We start from the raw sequence: 21,127 nt of genomic DNA, 5'->3' as shown, positions 1-21,127 counted from the left end.
GTCCGTCTGTAGCTTAATTTTTATTTAGATAACTGGAGTGTAGTTAACAACAGCCTGTCAATTAAAATGTTAAAACTGATAACTCAGTTTAATTAAAAAAAAATCTTTTGAGGAACACAATTACTGAAAATTTATTTTATTTACACAGGAAATAACGTTAAAACCGGAAATGGTCGCAGAGGGCGGGACGTTTTTAAAAATTGTCAACTGGTATTTGTCTGTTGAGAATTCAGCTTGCATACTTAGTGTCCTTAAAGGTAAGCATTGATATTGTGCTAATTACCTAGATCACATTCAGTAAGCGACTATTATTTAAGTACTGCTTTTTTGATTTGTTGAGTATTGAAGAAACTACGACCGATATCTATTTTTCCATAGAGGTCGGTCGTTTTAACAGAGTTTTATGTGTCAAGCTCCCCTAGAGGGATCTCAGTGAGGCTGCGGTGAAGAAATAAATAAACTTAAATAAAACGCATCGATTTTTGAATTATCTGGTCAGTTTGTCAGACTTCTGATTTAAGTAGTTTAACATGACTGATATCCAGATAGTTTAGAGTTTTATGTAGTCTTTGCTGTCTCCATCAGGGATTGGGGAACTCCAGGCCTCAAGGACCGGTGTCCTGCAGGTTTCGGATGTGTCCTTGATCCAATACATCTGATTCAAATAGCTAAATTACCTCCTCAATATGACTTGAAGTTTTCCAGAGGCCTGGTAATGAAGTAATCATTTGATTCAGTTTGGTACGGAAGCTGCTCTGCCAGCAGCCGTAAATCACTACAGAGGGTGGTGAAGGCAGCAGAGCACATCACTGGCATGAGGCTTCCTGCCATTCAGGACATTTATCTCCAGCGATGCCTCCGTAAAGCACACAGCATCATCAAGGACCACAGCCACCCAGCACATCAGCTGTTCTCCTTGTAACCATCTGGCAGACGTTACAGGAGCCTGTCTGCTCGGACTACAAGACTTAAAAACAGTTTTTACCACCAAGCCATACAACACCTCAACCACAACACTTAAACACACACAACACAGCACTCAGAAGCTACCCTGCAGCTTCACAAGTACTCTGTTAATCTGCACTGGTCACTCCACTTTATTGTTATTGATATTTATATTTAAAAGTGCAACACTGTAATTTTCTGCTGCTCATTCCTCCTGTCATATTTCTTTTCAAGATTTTCTTATTTAATCACTAGTGTACATATATTTATAGATGCATATATATTAAGATAAGATAAGATAACCTTTATTAGTCCCACACGTAGGAAATTTTTTTCTCTTTTACCATGTGTCTAATATTTTGCTCCTTACTATTTTTCTATTTTATTTTATTTTATTATATTTTCTCCCACTGTATCATGCTGCTGAGTGACTGCTGCTCATAAAACACATTTCATTGCAATGTTGATCCTGTGCTAACTTGCATATGACAAATAAAACTGAAACTGATTCAGGTGTGTTGACCCAGGGTGATATCAAAAACCTGCAGGACACTGGTCCTTGAGACCTGGAGTTCCCCACTCCTGGTCTACATTCATTGAAAGTTTATTGTTACATACCTCAGTCGCAAGATTTTAGAGTAGCCTGAATGCGAAACAAACCCAACAACAACCTCTTACAGCAGTTAATTTTATTTTACTGTTATACAACATCTTAGTGAAAAAAAGAAATGAAAACACCCAGGATACAAATACGGTCTTACTGTCTTGTGTTGTTTTTCCCATGCAGGTGCCTTTTATTATTGCTGACATTATACTTTTTAGGAACAGTCATGTCTTCAAAAATTCCAAGAGGTGAGGTGAATTTGAACTTTTCTAGTTATTTCAATGGATTACTTTAATTTTGTTAACAACTGTCATTCTTCCAGGTATACACCCATCTACAGAAACAAAGAAAAACAGTCATAAACAAGAATCCAAAGACACAGCAACTGCACCCACAACAAGCACTGCTGCCCAGAGACCAGATGGTGTCCTTAAACCACATAAAGAAAATGCACCAAGGTAACAAATTATGACCAGGTAGAATGGTCACAGTTGTATGAGAACAATAAAGGTTACCAAGTGCATGCATCTCAATGTTTCCCTAGTGATGTTAGGAGTCAACTGTGGTAACAAAACTGTGCCTGATAATTTCCTGGCTTACCTATTCAGCATCATGTAGTGTAAAGACTATCAAACGTTTGCTAGTAAGCCTAAATGTGTATATTCTCTTAGTACATGCCAGACTTTAGATCTGCTGAATTCTAATTTTGTTTCACTTTTTTGTCTTTTAGGAAAAATGTTGCTCCTAAAGTTCAGAAGGCGTGAGTCTTTCATAATCATTAACATGGGTATTGTTTAAGCCTGTTGGTTTTTGCTTTTTTTCCTAACAACTTTGATGCACATTTTCATAGAGTCTTCACTAGATATGGACAACAAGCAGAGCTCAAAGAGCAAAATCAATGTTTGATTGCTGCCAATGAGGAGCTGGCGAAAAACCTCACAGACACACAGGTATAGAAAGTAATCGCTACCACACATGACTGCCCACTGATGTTTGTGGGCTTTTGGTTTATGCACAGCTCTCTTAAGGTTCCACCATACCATTCAAATCAGGTTGAAGTTGAACTTTTGACTGCTTTGAACAATCTTTTCTTTTTTAGCCATTCTGTTGTAGATGCTGTAGATACTGCTATGCTTTGGATTGTTGTCCTGTTGTATGAACCAGTTTATGCTTCTTTTTTTTCTTTTCTTCAAAATTGTGCTGTCATGAGCTTTATCGTTTAAAATATGATTATTTCAGGCCTACAGAATCTAAGGTGTAGCCCTTGTTTTGATTAGGTTTTGTTTTTGGCACTTAACTGAGCACTAAAACTGGTGCTCGGTTAAGTGCATTTATTAGCAGCACCTGGCTGCTACTTACTCTCTTAATTCCTATTCTTTTCTTTATGCATCTGTCCTCTTTAACATTATCTGGTACAAGTTTATAGGAGAAAATGCAAAAGGGCTACTTCATGGATGGATCTGACACAAAAGACACCAAAAACCCAAGCGGAATAAATGCCATGTTTGGTATCAGCCACAGCTGAACAGCCCTTCTGTGTTATCTTTTTACCATATTCTATTTAATTCTGAATTCATTTTCCTATTACAGCAAAGAGTAGCTAAGCTGGAGCTGCAGTACTGTGACCTTCAAAAAGAGAATGCAGAGGTTCAGAAAAACCTGAAAGACTGCCATGCTCTTCTGATTACTGCCAAAATAGACCCAGGTAGAAAAAATACAAAAATATATTTATCAGTTTCAGTTTCTTCAGTGGTTTCTGTAAGAGACTTAACAGAAATACATCTTTCATTCTTAGTATTGGGCGAAAGAGTTGGAGACACTGCACGGCAGAATGAAAGTCAGAGGAAAGAGGTTATGGTATGTTTATTTGATTTCACTTTACATTATGATATGTTTACACTTGGGTTTTATTCGTTAAACATTTAAGCAAACTTTAAATCATATTCACGCAAATAACCGCAAGCTGGAATATAAAGGAACACCAGAAGCATGCACTTATTAGTTTGTTTCATGCAAAAATAAATGTGCAAATAAAGAACAAATATTATAAATGCACCCAATATACATGTATTGTAGACACCCACAGGATTTATATAATCATTTACAGAAACACCAGGTTAAAATATTTACTCCTTGTATTTCAGAGCATCTCTGCAGACCTGCTGAATGAAATAAAGGCCTTTGGTGATATTGCGTCACAGCAACGTGCTCGACTAGAGGTGAGTAAAACTCTGCTCAGTGAAAGTAACAGGTCACTAAAAGTTACGTTTTATTTATTATTTTTAATTATTTTTACAACCTTTAGGAAATCCAGGAAATGATGAGAGGCCTCAAGGAGGCACGAGAACAAATGGTTCAAGAAAGGGAGAACTTTTCCTCTGAAGCAGCTGACCTGGAAAGAGCTCTCAAAGAAGCGGAAGCTCTTCTACTCTGAACATTTTCATTGATTTCTTAATTTAAATTGTGTCCATTTAAAGAGTAAACGTTGTGTATATATATTTGCAGATATGTATTTCTATGGCAGTGTGAGTGAAACTGAATAAAGAACCATTTCCACACGTTCCACATTCCTTCTTATGTCAGTGTACAAAATTTAATGTCACCCAATTTGTGTTTTTGTTTTGTTTTTTAAGAGGGACTGGCACTTGTATAGAGGCAGTGTGTCTCTTATTCACCCGTTCACACATCAGAAGCAGCAGTTCAAGGCACTCACCTGCTACCAAGTGCAACCTGAGGTACATCCTTTGCCAGGAGATATGGCCAGTTAGTAGTCATGGCTATTATAGTCTTTAGTACTTGACTAGAGCTATAAAACTATTAACAGTTTAAAATGGCTAAAAGAAGGACAAAAGTTTATTATATTCTATTGATTTTTCTCAAACTATCAAAGTTCATTGCTTCCAAGACAAATTAAGACCTTTAACAGTAAAGCCATTTTCTAACATGTATTTACAATATCAACAAACCTAACTGGGACTCTGTGTGTTATTAACTATTAGAGTGTTTTACAGCAGTTTACACTTAACGGTACGGGTCTTCAGTCTCAGTGTGTCTGTTTCTTCAGCTCAGCCAGTTCGAGTAGGGGTTTGTAAAGCTGCTTAGACTGGTTTTATCAGTGATGTTACTGACGCTGCTTGACTTCTCATCAGAGGCTGGAGGTAACATGCGGGAGGTTTTGTAGTAGTAGACGAACAGGAAAAAACCTGGCAAGCAGAGAGACATGGTCAGTAGTGTATAGAGAAAAGGCAATTTGCATGAAGAATATGAAATATTTTTGTTCTTTCAAATAAATATGCACAGTTTTTAATATTAAAAACTGAATTTAATCAATAAAAACATCAAGTGTTATCCTGTGAGTGTTATTATGCAACACGGTTGACTTAGAATGATTGAAAGGTGCTTGCTGGTTGTCAGTACCTTGGAAAGAATTGAGGATGGTGAAAAGGTAGAGCGCGGGGACCTGGAAGACACCATAGGCAAAGAAAGCAAAGCCCCATGTAATGCCCAGCATGAAACACAGGCCCATGACGCTTAAGATGTTTATGCTACTTTGCTCCCCTTTTGCTTTGGCTCCTTTGACATTCCTGAGACAACAGAGCCAGGACATCATGATGATGAAGGTGGTAAAAGTGAAGAGGAAGACCAAAGCATAGTAGCCTATGTTGATGATTAAGTGGACACTGTTGTCTGTTATCCAACACCTTAGAAGGAAAAGACAAGTCAGCTTTTCTGAAATTTAATATGAAATGTAATGGAATAGTAATGGTACGTGATAGTGTAGCAGGCTCACATCATCACTCTATCTGCAGCGTTTCCAGTGTTTTGGTAGCTGATGACTTGTTCACCATATTTCCCAATGCAGAGCAGGACAATCCCAATAACTGAAGGCAGTACTGGAAAAATAAATGGGGAAAAAAATCAGGTGAAACAGCAAGAAGGAAAGAGTGAAACTTTCACGAAGTCTATAGATGTTCAATTTTTAATTATAACATAAACTTACTCCAGCTGGTAATGGCGATTTTCAGTATGTAGCGATGGATTGCGATTTTCCCTCCTGTATACAGGCTCAGACACAGGTGGAAGGCCTGCGCAGCAAACCAGGTGAAAGTGGCCAGCATAAAATAGTGCATTAGAGCCGCCATGATCTTACAGCCCACACTGTTGTTCAGGTTCGCCACATAGTTATTGACCAGGAAAGTGAGGTTAAGCAGGAACAAGGCACACACAAGGTTGATGAGGATCTTTGTGGCATTAGTGGCCTTGATCCGCCTGTATGGGGAGATGATTAACAGAGAGGAAACAAAGCGTGAAATAATAATGCCCTGTGGGTCTAAATAATTAGCAATCAAGGTATTTGTTGATTTTGGTAATTATTTCATTTTTAATTAATATAAATTGGGAAAAACTGACAAATTCAATATTCTCACATGTGGAGATTCGCTGAATTTAACAGTTTGTAAAAGACTAAAGCCTGCTTAGTCTTTTACAAACTGTTAAATTCAGTCAAAGAAATGTGAAGGGCAAGTTGCTTCTGAGAGAAACTTGGTTTTGAATATCAGCAACCACAAAAGGTCAAATTTCCATATTGCAAATACAGTAAAATAAACATGGTTATAGACAGTAAAAGTAGGAGAGATGTTACATACAAATAACTGTTTTAAAGGGAAATTATGATAAAAGTGATATAGCCTCAAACAAAAAGTATAGATGATCATTTCAAGTTACAGTTGAACTTCCCTTTTTAAGCCATTTTAATACAAAGTCCCAAGTTTTCAGAAGCTCAAATTTTAGATTGAAAATTGACTGACAATCAGTTTCACTGCCCAATAAAACCCGTTCCCTTGTTATTTCATGACAAGTAAAGCACACATAATACCTGAAGTTGATTCAAACCCTTGGACTTTATAGCTTTTAAATGTTAACATTTTGTATAGGAGGGCCAAAGAGATGTTAGCATAAGAGAGACGTGCCATTTTTTAGCTGAAAAAACACAATAGACCTATGTGGGAGATAGCAAAAAAAGTTAGGAGTTTGCAAATCTAAAATCTGGTGCCTTCTTAAATAGATGCAATACTCTGCCCAGCTCAGGAACATCAAAAGACCGCAGAGGAACACTTCACAAAATCTAACCAAGTAAAGACCACTCTTGAGAAGGTGCGTGGATCACTGTCAAGATCTACAATCCAGAGACATCTTCATGAATGGAAATGGAGACAAGAATCTACACAGCACAACAAGATGCAAACCACTGGTTACATTCAAGAACAAGAAGGCCTGGTCAGCTTTTCCAGAAAGATCCCCAAGAACCTGGTGTGGTGGGATGTGGTTAGCTGCACGAGCAGGGTTCAGGGGACAGTGCCAGGGGAGATTGGCCAACACAGCTGATTTTTATCATCTATTTAACCTCTTGCAGTAGCTGCTGGGGCCTGGGGAGAAGCAGCATGGACTGAGAACGGACTGCGGAGCAGAGCTGGGCTGAGCAGGAGAGAGCTCCAGAGCAGAACTGAGCGGTCAGCTCTGGACAGTGTGTAAATAAACGTCACCTAAAAGTGCAACTGAGAACTCTGTGTATGCATGTGTGTTGCGCCATGGTCAGCTAAACAGTGTTATATCTGGAATTTACTGGGGGAAAAAAAATCTTCGGCCACACGAAACCAATATTAACTTGTATCAGAATGACGCAAAATGTCACATATTAGTCATGGTGGAGGGGATGCTATGCAACTGGCAAAAAACGCAGGTGGTGCCCGTGTAGGCTAGCCGATGTGTGTCATACATCTACAGAGATGCAGGTAACATGCACCTGCTTTTCTTTAAACAATGCTCATTCATAGAGGGTTGTGTGCTGAGGACTTAGAAATACCCCAGGAAACATGGCAGGTAAGGAAAGTATTATATTTGCATAAGATGTACACTGATACATACTGCTGATATTTCCATTACATAACATCAGGCCCCTGTTGATGAATCTCATTTCCCTGTGGTAAACATTATAACACCTCATCACAGTGTTCCACTGTCCTGGAAAGCAGCCTTATTTACATGAAGCTTCATCACACCAGCTGCCAGAAAAGCACGTCTTTCTAAACAAGATTTTAAAAAAAATTCTGTACAGTGTTTGAGGCTATTGCATCAATAACAATTTTGCTCTATTTTATTCATAAAGATCCCAATCATGTTTTGTTTTTTTCAGGAATATATCACCTAGTTATAGTGAGAGCTGTGAATTAATCTGGTAAAGACTTAGTTGCTTACCCTTAAACAGCAAGACTTTGCTCTTATACCCCTTTGTGCAATAAACATTACATATTAAGGTCCAAATTATTTAAAACCTAAACAATATTTCTATTCACAATTAAGGATTTTGACCTCTGATGATGAATTTTACAGTTTCTCTGTACTGAGTCTCTCTCTTTACAGAGATTTTTAGAGTGATTTTATATCTTCTTCCTGGGATAAGTATTAGAGACCTATACAGCGCAGTACTTATTATATCAGCTAATTTTCAATAGATTTTCTCTGTAAAGCTTATTCTGTTCTTCTGTTGTCATCTGTATTAATGCACACTTTTTCTTTTCTGACTATTATATAGTTAAAATGCTTCAATATTGGGAAAAAAAAAGCCCAACTTACTACCTTGAAAGGAAGTGCATGAAGAGGACTATGGCGAGGAAGAACATGGAGAGTCCACAGCCAACTTGGGTGATGATTGTGAGGTTTTTAAAATCAGAATCTGAAATGGTTTCATTAAGAGGAGTCTGCAAAAAGCACAGCAAAGCACATCTCATATGAAAACAGTGCCTCGAACAGAAAGTACAGCCCCAGTAATAGTAGCTAATTAGATAAATGGGCAAAAAATTAAGTCCACAAACTGTGGAAAATGTCTGAATAATATTCCTCAACATAAAATTGTGACCAATTTGATTATCGCCTAAAGAGTCAAATTCAAAATGAGCTCGTATTTCAAAACAGTTTAAAGATTTCTTATGTTTTCTGTGATACATTGTTAATAAAATGTGGGTTTACTAATGATTTATAAATCACGTCATTCTGGTTTTATTTACGGTTTACACAGCATCCCATTTTTTGGAAGTGGGGTTGTACATCATTACAGAAGAAGAAAAACATACCATCAAGATAGCGAAGAATGTCAAATGTGAACACTGACACGTAATGCCATGTTTAGTTACATTTGTCACACAGCCATCACTCGTCCAGTTTGGTTGACTTCCTAAGAGAAATAAAACAAGGAACACAATGACGGCCTAACCATCCATAAGTTCAGTTTGCTCAAGTGTCAGAATTTATCTGCTTGTGTCATTTGTACTGCTGATGAGAAATGGTTTCAAGACTGGTTTAAAATAAAACTTCAACTTCTGTTTCCTGATAAATAATTCCACACATTGAAAGCACCATAAAACTCACACCAAAAACTTTTAGCATGCATCTGTGAGGAAACACACTTTCAAAACCATAAAAGTAATGTGATCAGTTTATGTCCATTTTCTGATTTTTACTTGATACCATGATACAGCTGAATCTTTAAATTGGCCATCAGATACGTGGCCTTTGCAGTGGAAACCATGACCCTGTTGTTGATTTTTACTTTGTTAGTTATTCATGCTATGATGTGGCACTCACCAGAAACTGGGTTTCTGTTTTCATTATCTCTCGCAGTGTTTTCCATGTTAAAACATTTGCATGAGCTTTTTTTTTTTTTTAAAGTTCACCACAGCATGTATTATTGTGAATGCAGGCTAAACTGGTCCGATACTGATTCCAGTAAAACCAAAGAAATGTTGAGTTTATTTAGTCATGACAAGTCATGGCAATGTGGTTAGTTTTGTGTTTTTATAACCATCTAACACCAAATCCAGTCTCAGAGAAGTTTGGAAAAAAGAAGACACAACCTCCAGTCTATTAAGTTGTGTTTCTGTACTTAAAGTGTTCTTCTTCTTCTTTCCCAACCTTATTTTGATGTCCCTAAACATGTTTTTTATTAGTTCGGTCTCATCCGGTACTGATTTTTGTTCATTGTCATTCAATTAATATTTTCCACATTTAAAAACTAAAGGTTGGAGTTGTTTCATATTTTTCCATACGATTAATTAATAATACATTGTTAATTAGCATTAAATGCTAACTTGATTAGCTTTAGGATATAAAAACTACTCGGTTAGGGATAGAAAAAAAATCATGCCCTTTTATTCTTGTTTATGCAAATATCTAGTCCCATGGCAGGCATCTAGTGCATTTAAGCATAGAGAGATGACCTGAAACCGAGCATGAGAATGTGGAAGAAAGGTCATTTAAGTGACTTTGAATGTGGCATTGTTGTTGATGTCACGTAGGCCGGTCAGAGTATATATGCAGAAGATCGGCTCTGACAATAAATTCACTTTACTCAAATGGACTCCATAGTCACCAAATCCCAGTCCCATAGGGCACCTTTGGGATGTGGTGAGATGAGATGTGAGATTCACATCATGGATGAACAGCCAAAAAATCGGTAGCAATTGTGTGACGCCAGTGCGAACCAAAATCTCAGGAGAATGTGTCGAGCGACTCGTGGAATCTATGCCATGAAGAAATAAGACTGCTCAAAGCCAGTATTATCAAGACAAAGCGTAACTAATGACATGGCTGATGAGTGTATGCTTCCTACTGAAATACGAGAGTTACAAAATTGTGTTGATTGTCCTGAAAATATGTGTCTACCAATACAAGCAAATACAGTGTTTTTCTGTACATATTTTGGACTTTTACAGAGAGTGGGCTCAGAATTCACTGGCGTCATCATTGAGCTGATCACTTAAGACTGTAACACTTCTCTCTTAAATAATGTAGAGAAGAAACTTTTTGCTCAGCTTTTCTCAGCAATACATAAATAATATGTAACACACAAAACTGTAAATGCCTTATGTCAATGTGCAAATGAAGCAGAGAAGCTACCTTGACCATTCCATGAATGACAAGACGGTATCCCTCTCTGCAAACAAATCAACAGAAAATTAATGAATTTATGCTCTTAAAATGGAAAACAAAATAGAGAAAAAGACCCAAAAGACCCAAACTTTTCACTTACATATGTCATATTCGTAAAAACAATGTTTATTTTGTCTGTGAGGTTGGCGATAGCAGCTCCCATTTCAATGGCTAAAACTTCATTCCCTAAAACAGTACTGTTCTTCTCATCCTGAAAAATCAACTTATGGTCAATCCATCACTGAACATGAAATTTTACATTTGAATTAGCCTGTAGCCCCTTACCTTAGCCATATTAATAAATCGGAAAAGAGCTGCAAATGGGATACTGACGTTTTCAGCGATAGCTTTATCAAAAGCTTCTTTTGGCAGCATAACGGCTCTTGAAAATGTTTTCAAAGTTTCTGTGTTGTCTATAATCTGCAGGAAAGAACACAGAAAGAGTCAGGCTCAGTGCATATTTACCTGGATCTTACTCAAAATACCACAAAAATCTGCAATGTGATGCCCAAGTAAGCGGTAACTTGAACATACTGTAATAACTACATAATAATCTTAACTGTTGTTTTTAGTTGCTGTAACTGTTTCAATTGCACAAAAAAATCTATAATAAAAAGGAAGTCGTAGGATTACAGTACATGCAATTATGGACAAAGGCCCCTTCCAGTTTGTAGGTGTCATGATTTCTAGGTAAATCTTAAATCGAAGCAATGACATTTTGGGAACCCGCTACTGCTGGGATTTTAGTGGAGGAAATGCTAGGACAGAACAATAGAACGTGTAAAAGTCAAAATAAATTTAATTCCACCTACATTTATGCTGTCGTTTGGAGACTGATAAGCAAATAATACTTCTTCTACTTCGTCTTTATGTGTTTCTTTCACCAAAACTCCTTTGACTCCTTCTCCTACAGATATTTCAGCTGAAGATCCATTTATGTTGGCGGCCAAGTTGCTCATGTCATTCATTAGTTTACTGCAGACAGATGTGAGAACATTTCTATATTATACTATAAATGTAAGATGCTGTACGTAAAATCAGTTTTTAAAAAAACATGTTTTACAGTGGGGGGGGGGGGGGGGGGGGGTTAAATGTCAAAAACCAAATTAAACTTTTCAGCATTTTCCTTCTGGGGAAAATAATGTAGGAGTTTTTCAAAGCTGCTAGAATGTCTTACACGTAAGTTGTTTTTTGGCAGCAATGTGTGACGCACAGTTTAATTGTATTAGTGAGATATGGAGATCACTTTCAACTCTTCAGTTCAATAGTAAGGTTTACTGATCCTGAGCCCAGTAGGTAGTAGTGCCTAAATCTAAGTAGCAAGTGAAAGCAAAACTAGACAGTGAGTGGAAAATGAGAAAAACCGAGTGGAAAACTCAGATTTAGATCTTCTAGATATAGATCTTCTTAAATAACTCAATAGAAAATAAATGACGAATACATGCAGTATATCATTTGGTAAGTGAGTGTGTCTTACGCGGCATTTGCAGGAATAATTTCTCCTCCTTTTTCAGAAAGTGTTGTATTAAGTACTTTTTTCTCCTCAGGCTTTTTCACTGGATTGTTACAGTTTATACAGTTGGTGGTTGTTGAGTTTATGTCGATTATGTATTCATTCTGGAGATTTGGAGCTGGAAGGTGGAGAATTTAGGTTTAAACTTAAGAACTCAACATTTAACAAAATATAAAGAAAGGTGTTATTTTACTCTCAGCATTTTACTTATATGAATTTTATTTAATCAAATTATGGCGTAATGCAAAGACTCTGTTAGGCAAGATTTGTCCGATTCATTGTGCACTCATCAGGAAAAATGACTATTATGAAAGTGTGATACTTGCCTGCACTTATCTAAACTTACCCATGGTACTGCATTCTTCTTTATCATAGGCAGAGTTTTTACAAACCGTGTTTGTATTGATACATCTGATGTGACATAACTCTTCAGCATTATTTTGTCAGATTTTACCACCACAATCAGAGAAAGAAAGGCAGGAGAAAAAAAATTAACATTGCATTCTAATCCTTATTTTCAAGGTTTCAACTTTTAAATGTTTCCTATTAGCTCTGCATTTTATCTTTTCATTGATATGAATTTACCTGTGTCTGTGGTATTGAAGCTACAGTTTTCACCTCGATCTGGATGACAAAAATGTTTGGTTAATTAGATATTTTTTTATTTTATCATTTATCATATTTTATCATTTTTTAATCTTTTTTATTTTAATTTGCTAACAATGCTGAAAAAACAAGAAGTTCAAAAATATAAAATACTGAAGAGTTGTTTTACCGGTAAAGTTAAATTGTGTGTCGTTGCAGAATGTCCCATACAGAACGTACATATGCACACGTTGATCTATATGCCATTTTGAAATGTGAAGTTTCAAAATGTTGCTATTGTTTTTAATTTTTGGCCAAGTGTCCTGAATTGTTCTGGTATAATTTTCTGGTATTAAAAAACAACATACAGATACATTTTTATTTGCTAAAATGCTGATTAGAAAGTCAAATATTGGCAACTAAAACAATATGAAACTAAGCTGGACTCACCCAATTCAATTCCGGTTGTCTCTACAAATACTATGCAATTCACTTTTGCTGTAAAGGCAAAGAACAGTGTGTGTTTTTAATACATTTAAATCTTTTACATGCCTTAACAACTATAAATCAATATCTAGAAAAAAAAACATTTTCAGAATTTTATTGGATTGACATTTTAACAAGGTCTAAATAAAGTGCATTTACAGGGATGAGGCATCTCACACAGGACAAAACATCCATGTAAATGTGTTGCACTTCATGTTTATCTAAACTTGGAGTTTGTCCCAACATGCTTAAGTAACCTGTTCAAGTTACCTGATTATAACACATCAAAAGGCTCCTTTAAATGAATTAATCTCCATAAAGTCTTGTCGAACCAGGTCTCATATTAAAATGTCAAACCGAAATGTTCGTTATATGTTGCATTTCCAATCAAAGTTCCCAGAAATCTCAATCCCAGTCCAATTAATTTCAACAGGTCAAATCTTTGGCTTTTGTTTAACTTCCTCTTTGTTGGACGGTGATTGCAAAAACAGAGAATCTCATTTCATCGCAACTTGTGAAAAATGAGAAGCAGTTGTAACTGAAACGTGTATTTGACTTACTCTGTCCCCAGTAGTTTGTTGCATTGATATTGCCATAGAAACTATCGACAACAACAAAACTTTTTTTCTGCTTGAAACAGTTTCTGATATCCATGAAATTATTTTTATTGGAATTTCCATTTCTTGAACATTTCTTGAAATTATTTTGATTGGAATTTCCATTTCTTGAACAGTCATGTCCAGAATTGGATGACCCTGAAATAAAAATTGACAAATATTTTTATCGATTTAGTTAACACTGACATTATAGCTACCATAGTTGAACTTGTGATATTCAAAATTTTTGGTCATCTTGTTTCAAAAGTATAATTCATTTAAAGAAAAATGAATTGTGATACACTAGCACTTGCTGAACGTTTAGCTAAGATAACAAATGTCCTGTAAAGATTCAGCAGAATTCATGTACTCACCTGGACCCTGCAAAATGCTCATTAACAAAACCAAAGCAGTCCAACTGAGCCGAGTCATGTTTGGATGGGATGTGATGTGAGTCAGGATGTGTGACTCATTCAGTCCTGCAGTTAACATATACCAAGTATTGTTCAAAAGCCATTTTTAAAAAGGAACTTTCAGCCAAAGATGCCCCAAGCATTTCATTTTTTACCTTTCTCTGGCTGAAGTCAAATCATTAGTCAGCAGAGCACCTGGAGAGGAACTGAACCTCTGGCAATGTGCACTTGTTGTCAAACTTTGGGTAGATACCCACTGCACAAATTTTGTCTTGCAAATTCAGTTTCTGAATATGTCATCAGACTTGAGTGTGCTATGCAAAGCAGGCATAGGAACTGTGATGTGCTTGGATGAGGATCCAGGTCTAATTTTGTGAGCTGCACACTGGCTGTTATCATGTTGTGCATACAGCATCATTTTTCCATTGAAGACGTGTTAAAAGCATAACCTTTCAGGAGGATTTGTTTCCTAAAACTCTCATAAGTGATCATTTCTCATCATTTCAAGCAGATGAAATATGTTCATATTATTTAACAGCTCAGATGCTATCTGTGTTGCCAAGTTTAATGGAAACATAAATAATGTTATTCACAAAAAACTACAATGAGCTAAATTAAAACTCGGAGTAAAGACCCGACTATGGCCTTTAACAACAAAGTGGAGGTTATCAGTTTCAGTGTCAATCTATATTTTTGGAAACAAGTCTGCGTCACAAACAACCTCCCACGTTTTCAAAGGTGTGACATTAAAATCAGTATCACAGTGGGTGGAAAATGAAAGATTTGACCTGTTTTGCTCAGTAAACCACATTTATTGACACAACTATATGAATATTGCAATATGTAGTCCAAATTCTTTGGGCTAAATATTTGGCCTCTGGACACCACCACAGAGAACATTTAGGATGTGATCAAAGCCCTGATTTTTGCCCGTAATTATAAAGGTCTGACAAAAGTATTTCATTAACTGTTAATGAATTACAGCCATTTTTATATATTTCCTCTTATTTTCAGTGCGGCTCAAAAGTAATAAGTGGTTTTATGGCCACGCGAGCTCAGTTTCCTTGTCATTTCATTACAAATGAAGCAGTTAAAATATCTGGAGCTAATTTTTAACTATTAAACTTTTTTTTTAAAGACACGTATACCAACAGTGACACATAAACAAATAACAGGCAAAGTATGTACCTGTTGAGCACATAAGCTCTTGGAAGCACACCGAACACTTCCTGTCCAGCACAAAACAGCACACATGTAGTCAATGTTTAGCCAAATCCCCCTCTATGCCACACACAGAGGAGCGTTTATCAGCAGCTACAAAGCAACGCTTTTTCTTGCATTAATAGATAAACATCAAAATGACTGAAAAGAGCAAATATAAGCTAGAAGACTCTTGCAAACACTCACATGGACAGATATGAAAATGTTATTACACTAAATAAAAGACATATTATTCCATGCATGCACAGTAGAATGCGGATGAGCGACGAAGGGAAGATGTATTCTTCTGGTTCCATAGTGTAGCGGTTATCATGTCTGCTTTACACGCAGAAGGTCCTGGGTTCAACCCCCAGTGGAACCACTTACTTTATAGCAGCTGGACAGTGTAGTGGTAAGATACACGCCTGTTCAATTCCCACCATGCTAAAAACGAGCCCTGGAGAGGCGCAGCCTGCCTGCAGTTCAGGACAGAAGCATTTCGCTATATGTTGTACTGTGTAAGTGACAAATAAAAATTTGTATTTGTAACCGCCTCTCTATCAATAATGAGGACCAATAATAAAATGAATACCATGTTTTAATCAGTAAAACTTGACACTAGTATTTGAGCCTATAAGCTTATCAGCAAAGGTGTTTACTCTTATCACAAAGCAAATGAGCCAAAGGCCATTTTCTCTTTAGTCTTTTATAACCACAGGACTCGTCCCCTGTTGGCAATTTTTTTTTTAAAAAAAAGCAGTTTTAAGTAAATTTGGATTGATTTTACCTGAAAGCAAGGGCAATTTTTTTTTAATGTGGTCCATGTTTGAGTTCTAAAACTGGCAAGCTTTATTAGCAAACTGCATCCATAGACTGCATGAGTGCATCACACAGGCATACATCTGTTACTGCCAAGTCACATATAAATTCACAAAAACTATAATCACACTCCTTAGACTGGTTGCACACTTTAGTCAGCCTCTAGTAGATGGTGGCAGAAAGTCTAACACTGAATCGAACTGAGCATCAGATTGGGAAACAAAGGTGATTTAAGTGACTTCAAACATGGCATGGCTGTTGGTCCCAGACAGGCTGGTCAGATTATTCCAGAAACTGTTGATCTGCTAGGATTTCTAACAGAGCTCAGTTCAGTTCATTTTTATTTCAAACATATACGTTCACCAACATTTCATAATATAATTCCATGCAGTTGTAGTTGAAAAGTTGTAGGCAGAAGTATATACTTATTTAGCCCTACCCTCTTAGATTTACGTCTTAATCATTTCCTCATAATCTAAATTTGAACAACAAAAACGTATACAATGCCTTCAACTTAGCACATAACGTCACAAAAATATTTTCTCATATACAATTAAAACTATATTTAGATTTACTGATTTGCAGAAGAAAATAAAAATCACTTTGATTTGATAGGAAGGCAGCAGTAACTGAATTAACCACTGGTTGCAGCAGAAGAGCATCTTTGAACATACAACACATCACACCAAAAACAGACAGGCTACAGCAGCCGGTCGTGTAGTGTGTGGGGAACATTTTCTTGGCACACTAAAGGGCCCTTAGTACCAATCAAGCATTCTTTAAACACCACAGCCGACCTTGGGTATTGTTGCTAACCATGTCCATCTCTTTGTGACCACACTGTAACCATCTTCTAATGACTGCATCCAGCATATTGCAAGGTTTCAGTATTCTCACAATGGTTTCTTGAACATGACTGAGGGTTCACTGTACTCAGATGGCCTCCATAACCACCAGATTTCATTCCAATAGAGCACCTTTAGGATGCAGTGGAACGGGAGAGTGACATCATGGAAAATGATCAGCTGCCAAAAAAGTATTTGCCAAAAGGTGATTGTAGGAATTTAAACTGTTGTTAATGTTGTGACTTTTCCCCCTGTAATCTGTCAAAAAGGGAGAAGGTGCAACAGCCTCATAAATCCAGTTCACTACAGTGCATTTACCAACATAAGCAAAGCTATTAGACATTACAAAAACAAAAGAAATAGAAACATCGGCGTTAGCAAGGATTTGTCCAGTGAGTGTAGTGTCCTAGGTTTTCCTCATGAGGGCAGTATAGGGGTTATTTGAAACAAAGTAAACGAAGAAGTGCATGGCGGAAGGAGTTACAGTAGTCACCCTGATGCGGAGAGCAATAATAAACGGCACTGACACGAGTGAGTAGCAAAAACGCACTGCAGGAGATAAAACGGGGAGGTTTAGTTTCTGTCTGGATTCTTGCGCTTCTCTAATTAATGCATGCATTGATGTTTGTAACCCGCTGGCTCCACAGACAAACTGCTCTGTCTAGGACACTTAATGACAACCAACCCGAAGTGCATTCCTTTTCTCTGTGAACTGTAACACACCAGACACTTATGTGCTAATTTCACACTCATTAAAAGACATTCACTCTTATATACTTCGCAAATAATCAAGGTTTTCTAGCTACCATCGCATTCCAGTTTGCCAGACTATCCATTGTCCCAGTGTAAAATGCCCAAAGTCAAGCGATGAAACAAAGCTGATGTGTCCCGAATGACAGATGGGACCCCGAAAGTGTTTTTACTCGTAACTTGTGTGGTTTGTTCAGTAACAAGTAAAAGTAAAACAAGCAAAGAAAATTAAATTCGACTATTTTCGAATGGAGGCTGGCTCGATTATGAAAACTGGATAATTAAACTGTTTTTTTTCGCTTGAAAGACAATTATTGATGTTTAAATTGTGTTTGATGTTGAGCTTTGTGATATTAGTTCTTAAATTGTGAATGCACTGTCGAATAATCTCATCATTTTTTTCTTAAGGTTTAGGATATGTCTGCAGGCTGTGTAAGATGGGTGCTAAGCCATGCAGTGAGAACGGTGTGTGGTGGGAGTCCCTTGTATACGCCACCAGCCTTAAGATTTACAATATGCAGCAAAAGATGTAATATCATCGCTGCCTCTTGGAGACAGTCTGCTTTCTCCACTGAAGTACACAATACAGAACAAACTCCAGCCACGCCAAAGAAGAAAAAGCAAGATCCCCGAGCAAATGCCTCGATCAGCAGCATCGGCCGTAAGATCCCTGAGCGTCAGATACAGGTGATAAGTGCAGCTGGTGAGAACCTGGGCGTCATGCACCGTGCAGATGTCATCAGAATGATGGATGAGGAGGGTCTCAAGTTAGTGCTACTCAGTGAGCACAAAGACCCACCAGTCTACCAGTTGATGAGCGGCAAACAGATCCACGAGGAGCAACTAAAAATGCGGGAGAAGAAGAAAGCGAAAGCAGGTAGATGGTTACCAGATGCTTTTCTCATTCCTCTCTATCCTACTGCCTTCAACCCAGACATTATGTTGAAGGATATCTCAGTTCCTAAAATGTATATGAAGGACAGAGGACAGGGGAGGTAAGGCAGAGGAGCTATAATTGAGGATGCTCAGGTGTATCCTTTGCAGAAGTGTTTTCACCTTGAACATATTAACGAGGCATGGCACACAGCCAGTTCTCTCTACTTGCATTCCTTCTTTGTCCTCGCTGGGGAAATAAGGCTCCAGGAGAGGATGTGAGGAAAGGAACTGGGGATGTACAAACTGAGAAATGAGAAAAGAGGCATTACCTAGGTCAGTTTAAGGACGGTTCAAGAAATAAAGAGTTACATTACACCAAAGTCATGCTCTTTGCTTGAAATTGTCATAGACTTTAGAAAAGCACTTTTGGGGTGACAGGTTGACAAGCAGCTGTAAGTCCAAAAATAGTTGTTTTTTTGCTCCAGTTCCTGTGCAGGTGAAGGAGCTCAGCTTTTCAGGTGGCATAGCGTCTCATGACCTCACCACAAAGCTGAAGCAGGTGGAGAGCTGGCTGGAAAAGAAACACCATGTGAAGATCACTCTGCGGGCAGTGCGTCGTGAATCTGCAGTTAACCTGGTGAGGAAGAACGCCTATAAACCTGAGCGAATTCCTTGATTATTCTTTTATTCAGTAAGGGTCTGAGTTGTGACTAATATAACATAACAAATGTATATACATATATGGTTGCAGTGGTTAATCCACCACTATGTCAATTTTCAAATTCATTATTTCACAAAAAAGCAGAGAAATGGGCAAAGCACGCTATTATTTTGATTAAGATGCCAAATTACAATTATTCAATTGTATTGATGAACAAAAAAATTAGTTTTAGAGATTAATTGTTTTGCTTGATTAATTTCTGGCTTCTCAGAGAAGTCCCCTGTGTCGTTTCAAATACAGTAAGGAGCTTATTTAGCAATAAGCTAATGTATTTTTTTTAAATCCCTGTTATTGGTTCAGAAATATTTAGATGTAGGTCTTGCTTAATTACTTAAACAAAACTTTGCACAGCAATTTAGGGCTGTTTATAGCAAAAAAAATTAAAGTAAAATATGAGTAAGTAAAATCCTCAGTAAAAACTCAGTATTGCTCATATTTCAGTAAAAATTACTTTCGCATTTAGGTTTTTTTTTTTTCTTCCTTAAAAGCTTTTTATGCAGAAACATCTTTGTGTTTTCTTTCCACAGGATGCCACTCTGGAGCAAATCGTGGAACAAATGGAAGTAATGGTGGGATTTGTCTCAAGGCCAAAAGTGATACGTGATGGCCAAGCAGCCGTGTGCATCCTCCGACCGCCTTCAGCAAAGGAACTGTCACAAAAAGGAAAGAACAAGGCTGCAGAAGCACAGCCTGCCAACTCCACTTCAGAGGCCGCTCAGAGTGAAACGTCTCCTGTTGGCAGCACGGACACAACACAAGGGTCCACACAGCACTGATGTGACAGAAATAAAACTTTTTCACAAAAGCAAGTTGGAGTCTGTGCCTAGTGCCACAACTTGTTTCGTCAATCAGACTTTGTAGTTTAAAAGTTTATAACCCAGGGCATGGAGGTCCCACGGGATACAAGACCAGGCTGTCATGTAACCTTTGGCCAAGTAGACACAAACACAAACGCAAAATTGCTTAACAGAGCCACAAAATGACTGTACAGAAAACTGCAAACAACAAAATAACAGTGAAACATAATGAGATACAAACGCACAAAATGTAGACATACACAAAATATTTCATGTAGGCAGCCACCAAAAGGCAAAATGACTAGAAGCACATGTAAAATAAACACAAAAGTGACAAAAAAGACATCAAAAAGAGACACAAAACGATTCAAAACAGATAAAACATAGCTTTAAACACAAGGTAACAACAAGGTAAACACAAGACTTAAAATAGGAGAAAATGTGTATGAATTAAACAATAAAAATGAAAGACCTAATACAGCAAGAAACACTTGCAATAAAAGCAAGATTAAGCAATATGAACAGAGGGCGAAACAAACATAGACAGATAAAAGCAGTGAGAAATGCAGAAATGCAACAGTAAAAAATAATTATACATCTTATTTGTTGGCCTCCATGTGAGGGGGAAGGCTGTTGTTTTATAATTATGAATAAATGGATTAAGGGCATTTTTGAGAGGCTGAAACGTGCAGGTTTTGACTTAAAGTTATGTGTACACTGCAGCGTTCCAGATACGGGATGAATCTGCATCTGGATTCATTTATAAGATCTTCTTGAGCAAATCAACATGTCTTCAATGTTTTCTTATTGTGAAGCTATGACGGGAACTTGAAATTACTTTTTGTAAATGTCTGAGTTTAAAAGTCATTTTAAATTCGCAAAAACTCACTAAAACCATCAACACGACGTGAAGAAATGACTTCATGTCCAAAATCTATATTGAAGTGAGATCAGCTGAAATCAAACTGAGGTCCAGTTGTACCTGTTTCTAC

General features: G+C 37.2%; 3 protein-coding genes and 1 non-coding gene across 4 annotated transcripts; 3 read left to right on the top strand and 1 right to left on the bottom strand.

Annotated features, from left to right (window-relative positions):
- Positions 1–163: 163 nt before the first annotated feature.
- Positions 164–4,136, top strand: knstrn (kinetochore localized astrin (SPAG5) binding protein). The gene is made up of 9 exons (XM_085383042.1): positions 164–257; positions 1,733–1,797; positions 1,872–2,007; positions 2,280–2,309; positions 2,400–2,499; positions 3,140–3,254; positions 3,345–3,406; positions 3,694–3,768; positions 3,855–4,136. Exons 2-9 carry the CDS (start codon positions 1,776–1,778, stop codon positions 3,981–3,983), a joined length of 669 nt encoding a protein of 222 aa, XP_085239168.1. The 5' UTR covers positions 164–257; positions 1,733–1,775; the 3' UTR covers positions 3,984–4,136.
- Positions 4,137–4,566: 430 nt separating this feature from the next.
- LOC146652506 (adhesion G protein-coupled receptor G2-like) lies at positions 4,567–14,146 on the bottom strand. Its single transcript, XM_085382708.1, has 17 exons — positions 14,089–14,146; positions 13,679–13,873; positions 13,083–13,130; positions 12,823–12,978; positions 12,633–12,671; positions 12,394–12,474; positions 12,012–12,165; positions 11,347–11,509; positions 10,820–10,954; positions 10,635–10,745; positions 10,502–10,538; positions 8,680–8,780; positions 8,186–8,307; positions 5,550–5,818; positions 5,340–5,442; positions 4,967–5,250; positions 4,567–4,752 (listed from the first exon to the last, which is right to left on the bottom strand). Exons 1-17 carry the CDS (start codon positions 14,144–14,146, stop codon positions 4,610–4,612), a joined length of 2,199 nt encoding a protein of 732 aa, XP_085238834.1. The 3' UTR covers positions 4,567–4,609.
- Positions 14,147–15,636: 1,490 nt separating this feature from the next.
- On the top strand, positions 15,637–15,709 carry trnav-uac (transfer RNA valine (anticodon UAC)). The gene has a single exon. It is a non-coding gene; the product is annotated as a tRNA-Val (tRNA).
- Positions 15,710–17,440: 1,731 nt separating this feature from the next.
- mtif3 (mitochondrial translational initiation factor 3) lies at positions 17,441–20,147 on the top strand. Its single transcript, XM_085383126.1, has 4 exons — positions 17,441–17,522; positions 18,150–18,618; positions 19,103–19,254; positions 19,866–20,147. Exons 2-4 carry the CDS (start codon positions 18,159–18,161, stop codon positions 20,112–20,114), a joined length of 861 nt encoding a protein of 286 aa, XP_085239252.1. The 5' UTR covers positions 17,441–17,522; positions 18,150–18,158; the 3' UTR covers positions 20,115–20,147.
- Positions 20,148–21,127: the final 980 nt, after the last annotated feature.

This window comes from Rhamphochromis longiceps, linkage group LG15, assembly GCF_057381845.1.
Source record: "Rhamphochromis longiceps isolate RC_006_pf linkage group LG15, R_longiceps_female_GT1.1, whole genome shotgun sequence".
NCBI classification, from domain to species: Eukaryota; Metazoa; Chordata; class Actinopteri; order Cichliformes; family Cichlidae; genus Rhamphochromis; species Rhamphochromis longiceps.
The sequence above is the reverse complement of the archived record's forward strand: the minus strand, read 5'-3'. Positions and strand labels throughout refer to the sequence as shown.

Excerpts from the sequence above, each read along its gene's own strand:
- knstrn (XM_085383042.1), top strand. The coding sequence starts at position 1,776 with ATGTCTTCAAAAATTCCAAGAG. Across the intron at positions 1,798-1,871 it reads GTCTTCAAAAATTCCAAGAG|GTATACACCCATCTACAGAA; the intron begins GTGAGGTGAATT and ends TCATTCTTCCAG. Across the intron at positions 3,255-3,344 it reads TACTGCCAAAATAGACCCAG|TATTGGGCGAAAGAGTTGGA; the intron begins GTAGAAAAAATA and ends TTTCATTCTTAG.
- LOC146652506 (XM_085382708.1), bottom strand. The coding sequence starts at position 14,146 with ATGACTCGGCTCAGTTGGACTGCTTTGGTTTTGTTAATGAGCATTTTG. Across the intron at positions 12,672-12,822 it reads CACACAATTTAACTTTACCG|ATCGAGGTGAAAACTGTAGC; the intron begins GTAAAACAACTC and ends TTTGTCATCCAG. Across the intron at positions 8,308-8,679 it reads CATTCTTCGCTATCTTGATG|ACTCCTCTTAATGAAACCAT; the intron begins GTATGTTTTTCT and ends TGCTTTTTGCAG.
- mtif3 (XM_085383126.1), top strand. The coding sequence starts at position 18,159 with ATGTCTGCAGGCTGTGTAAGATGGGTGCTAAGCCATGCAGTGAGAACG. Across the intron at positions 18,619-19,102 it reads GAAGAAGAAAGCGAAAGCAG|TTCCTGTGCAGGTGAAGGAG; the intron begins GTAGATGGTTAC and ends TTTTTGCTCCAG. Across the intron at positions 19,255-19,865 it reads GTGAATCTGCAGTTAACCTG|GATGCCACTCTGGAGCAAAT; the intron begins GTGAGGAAGAAC and ends TTCTTTCCACAG.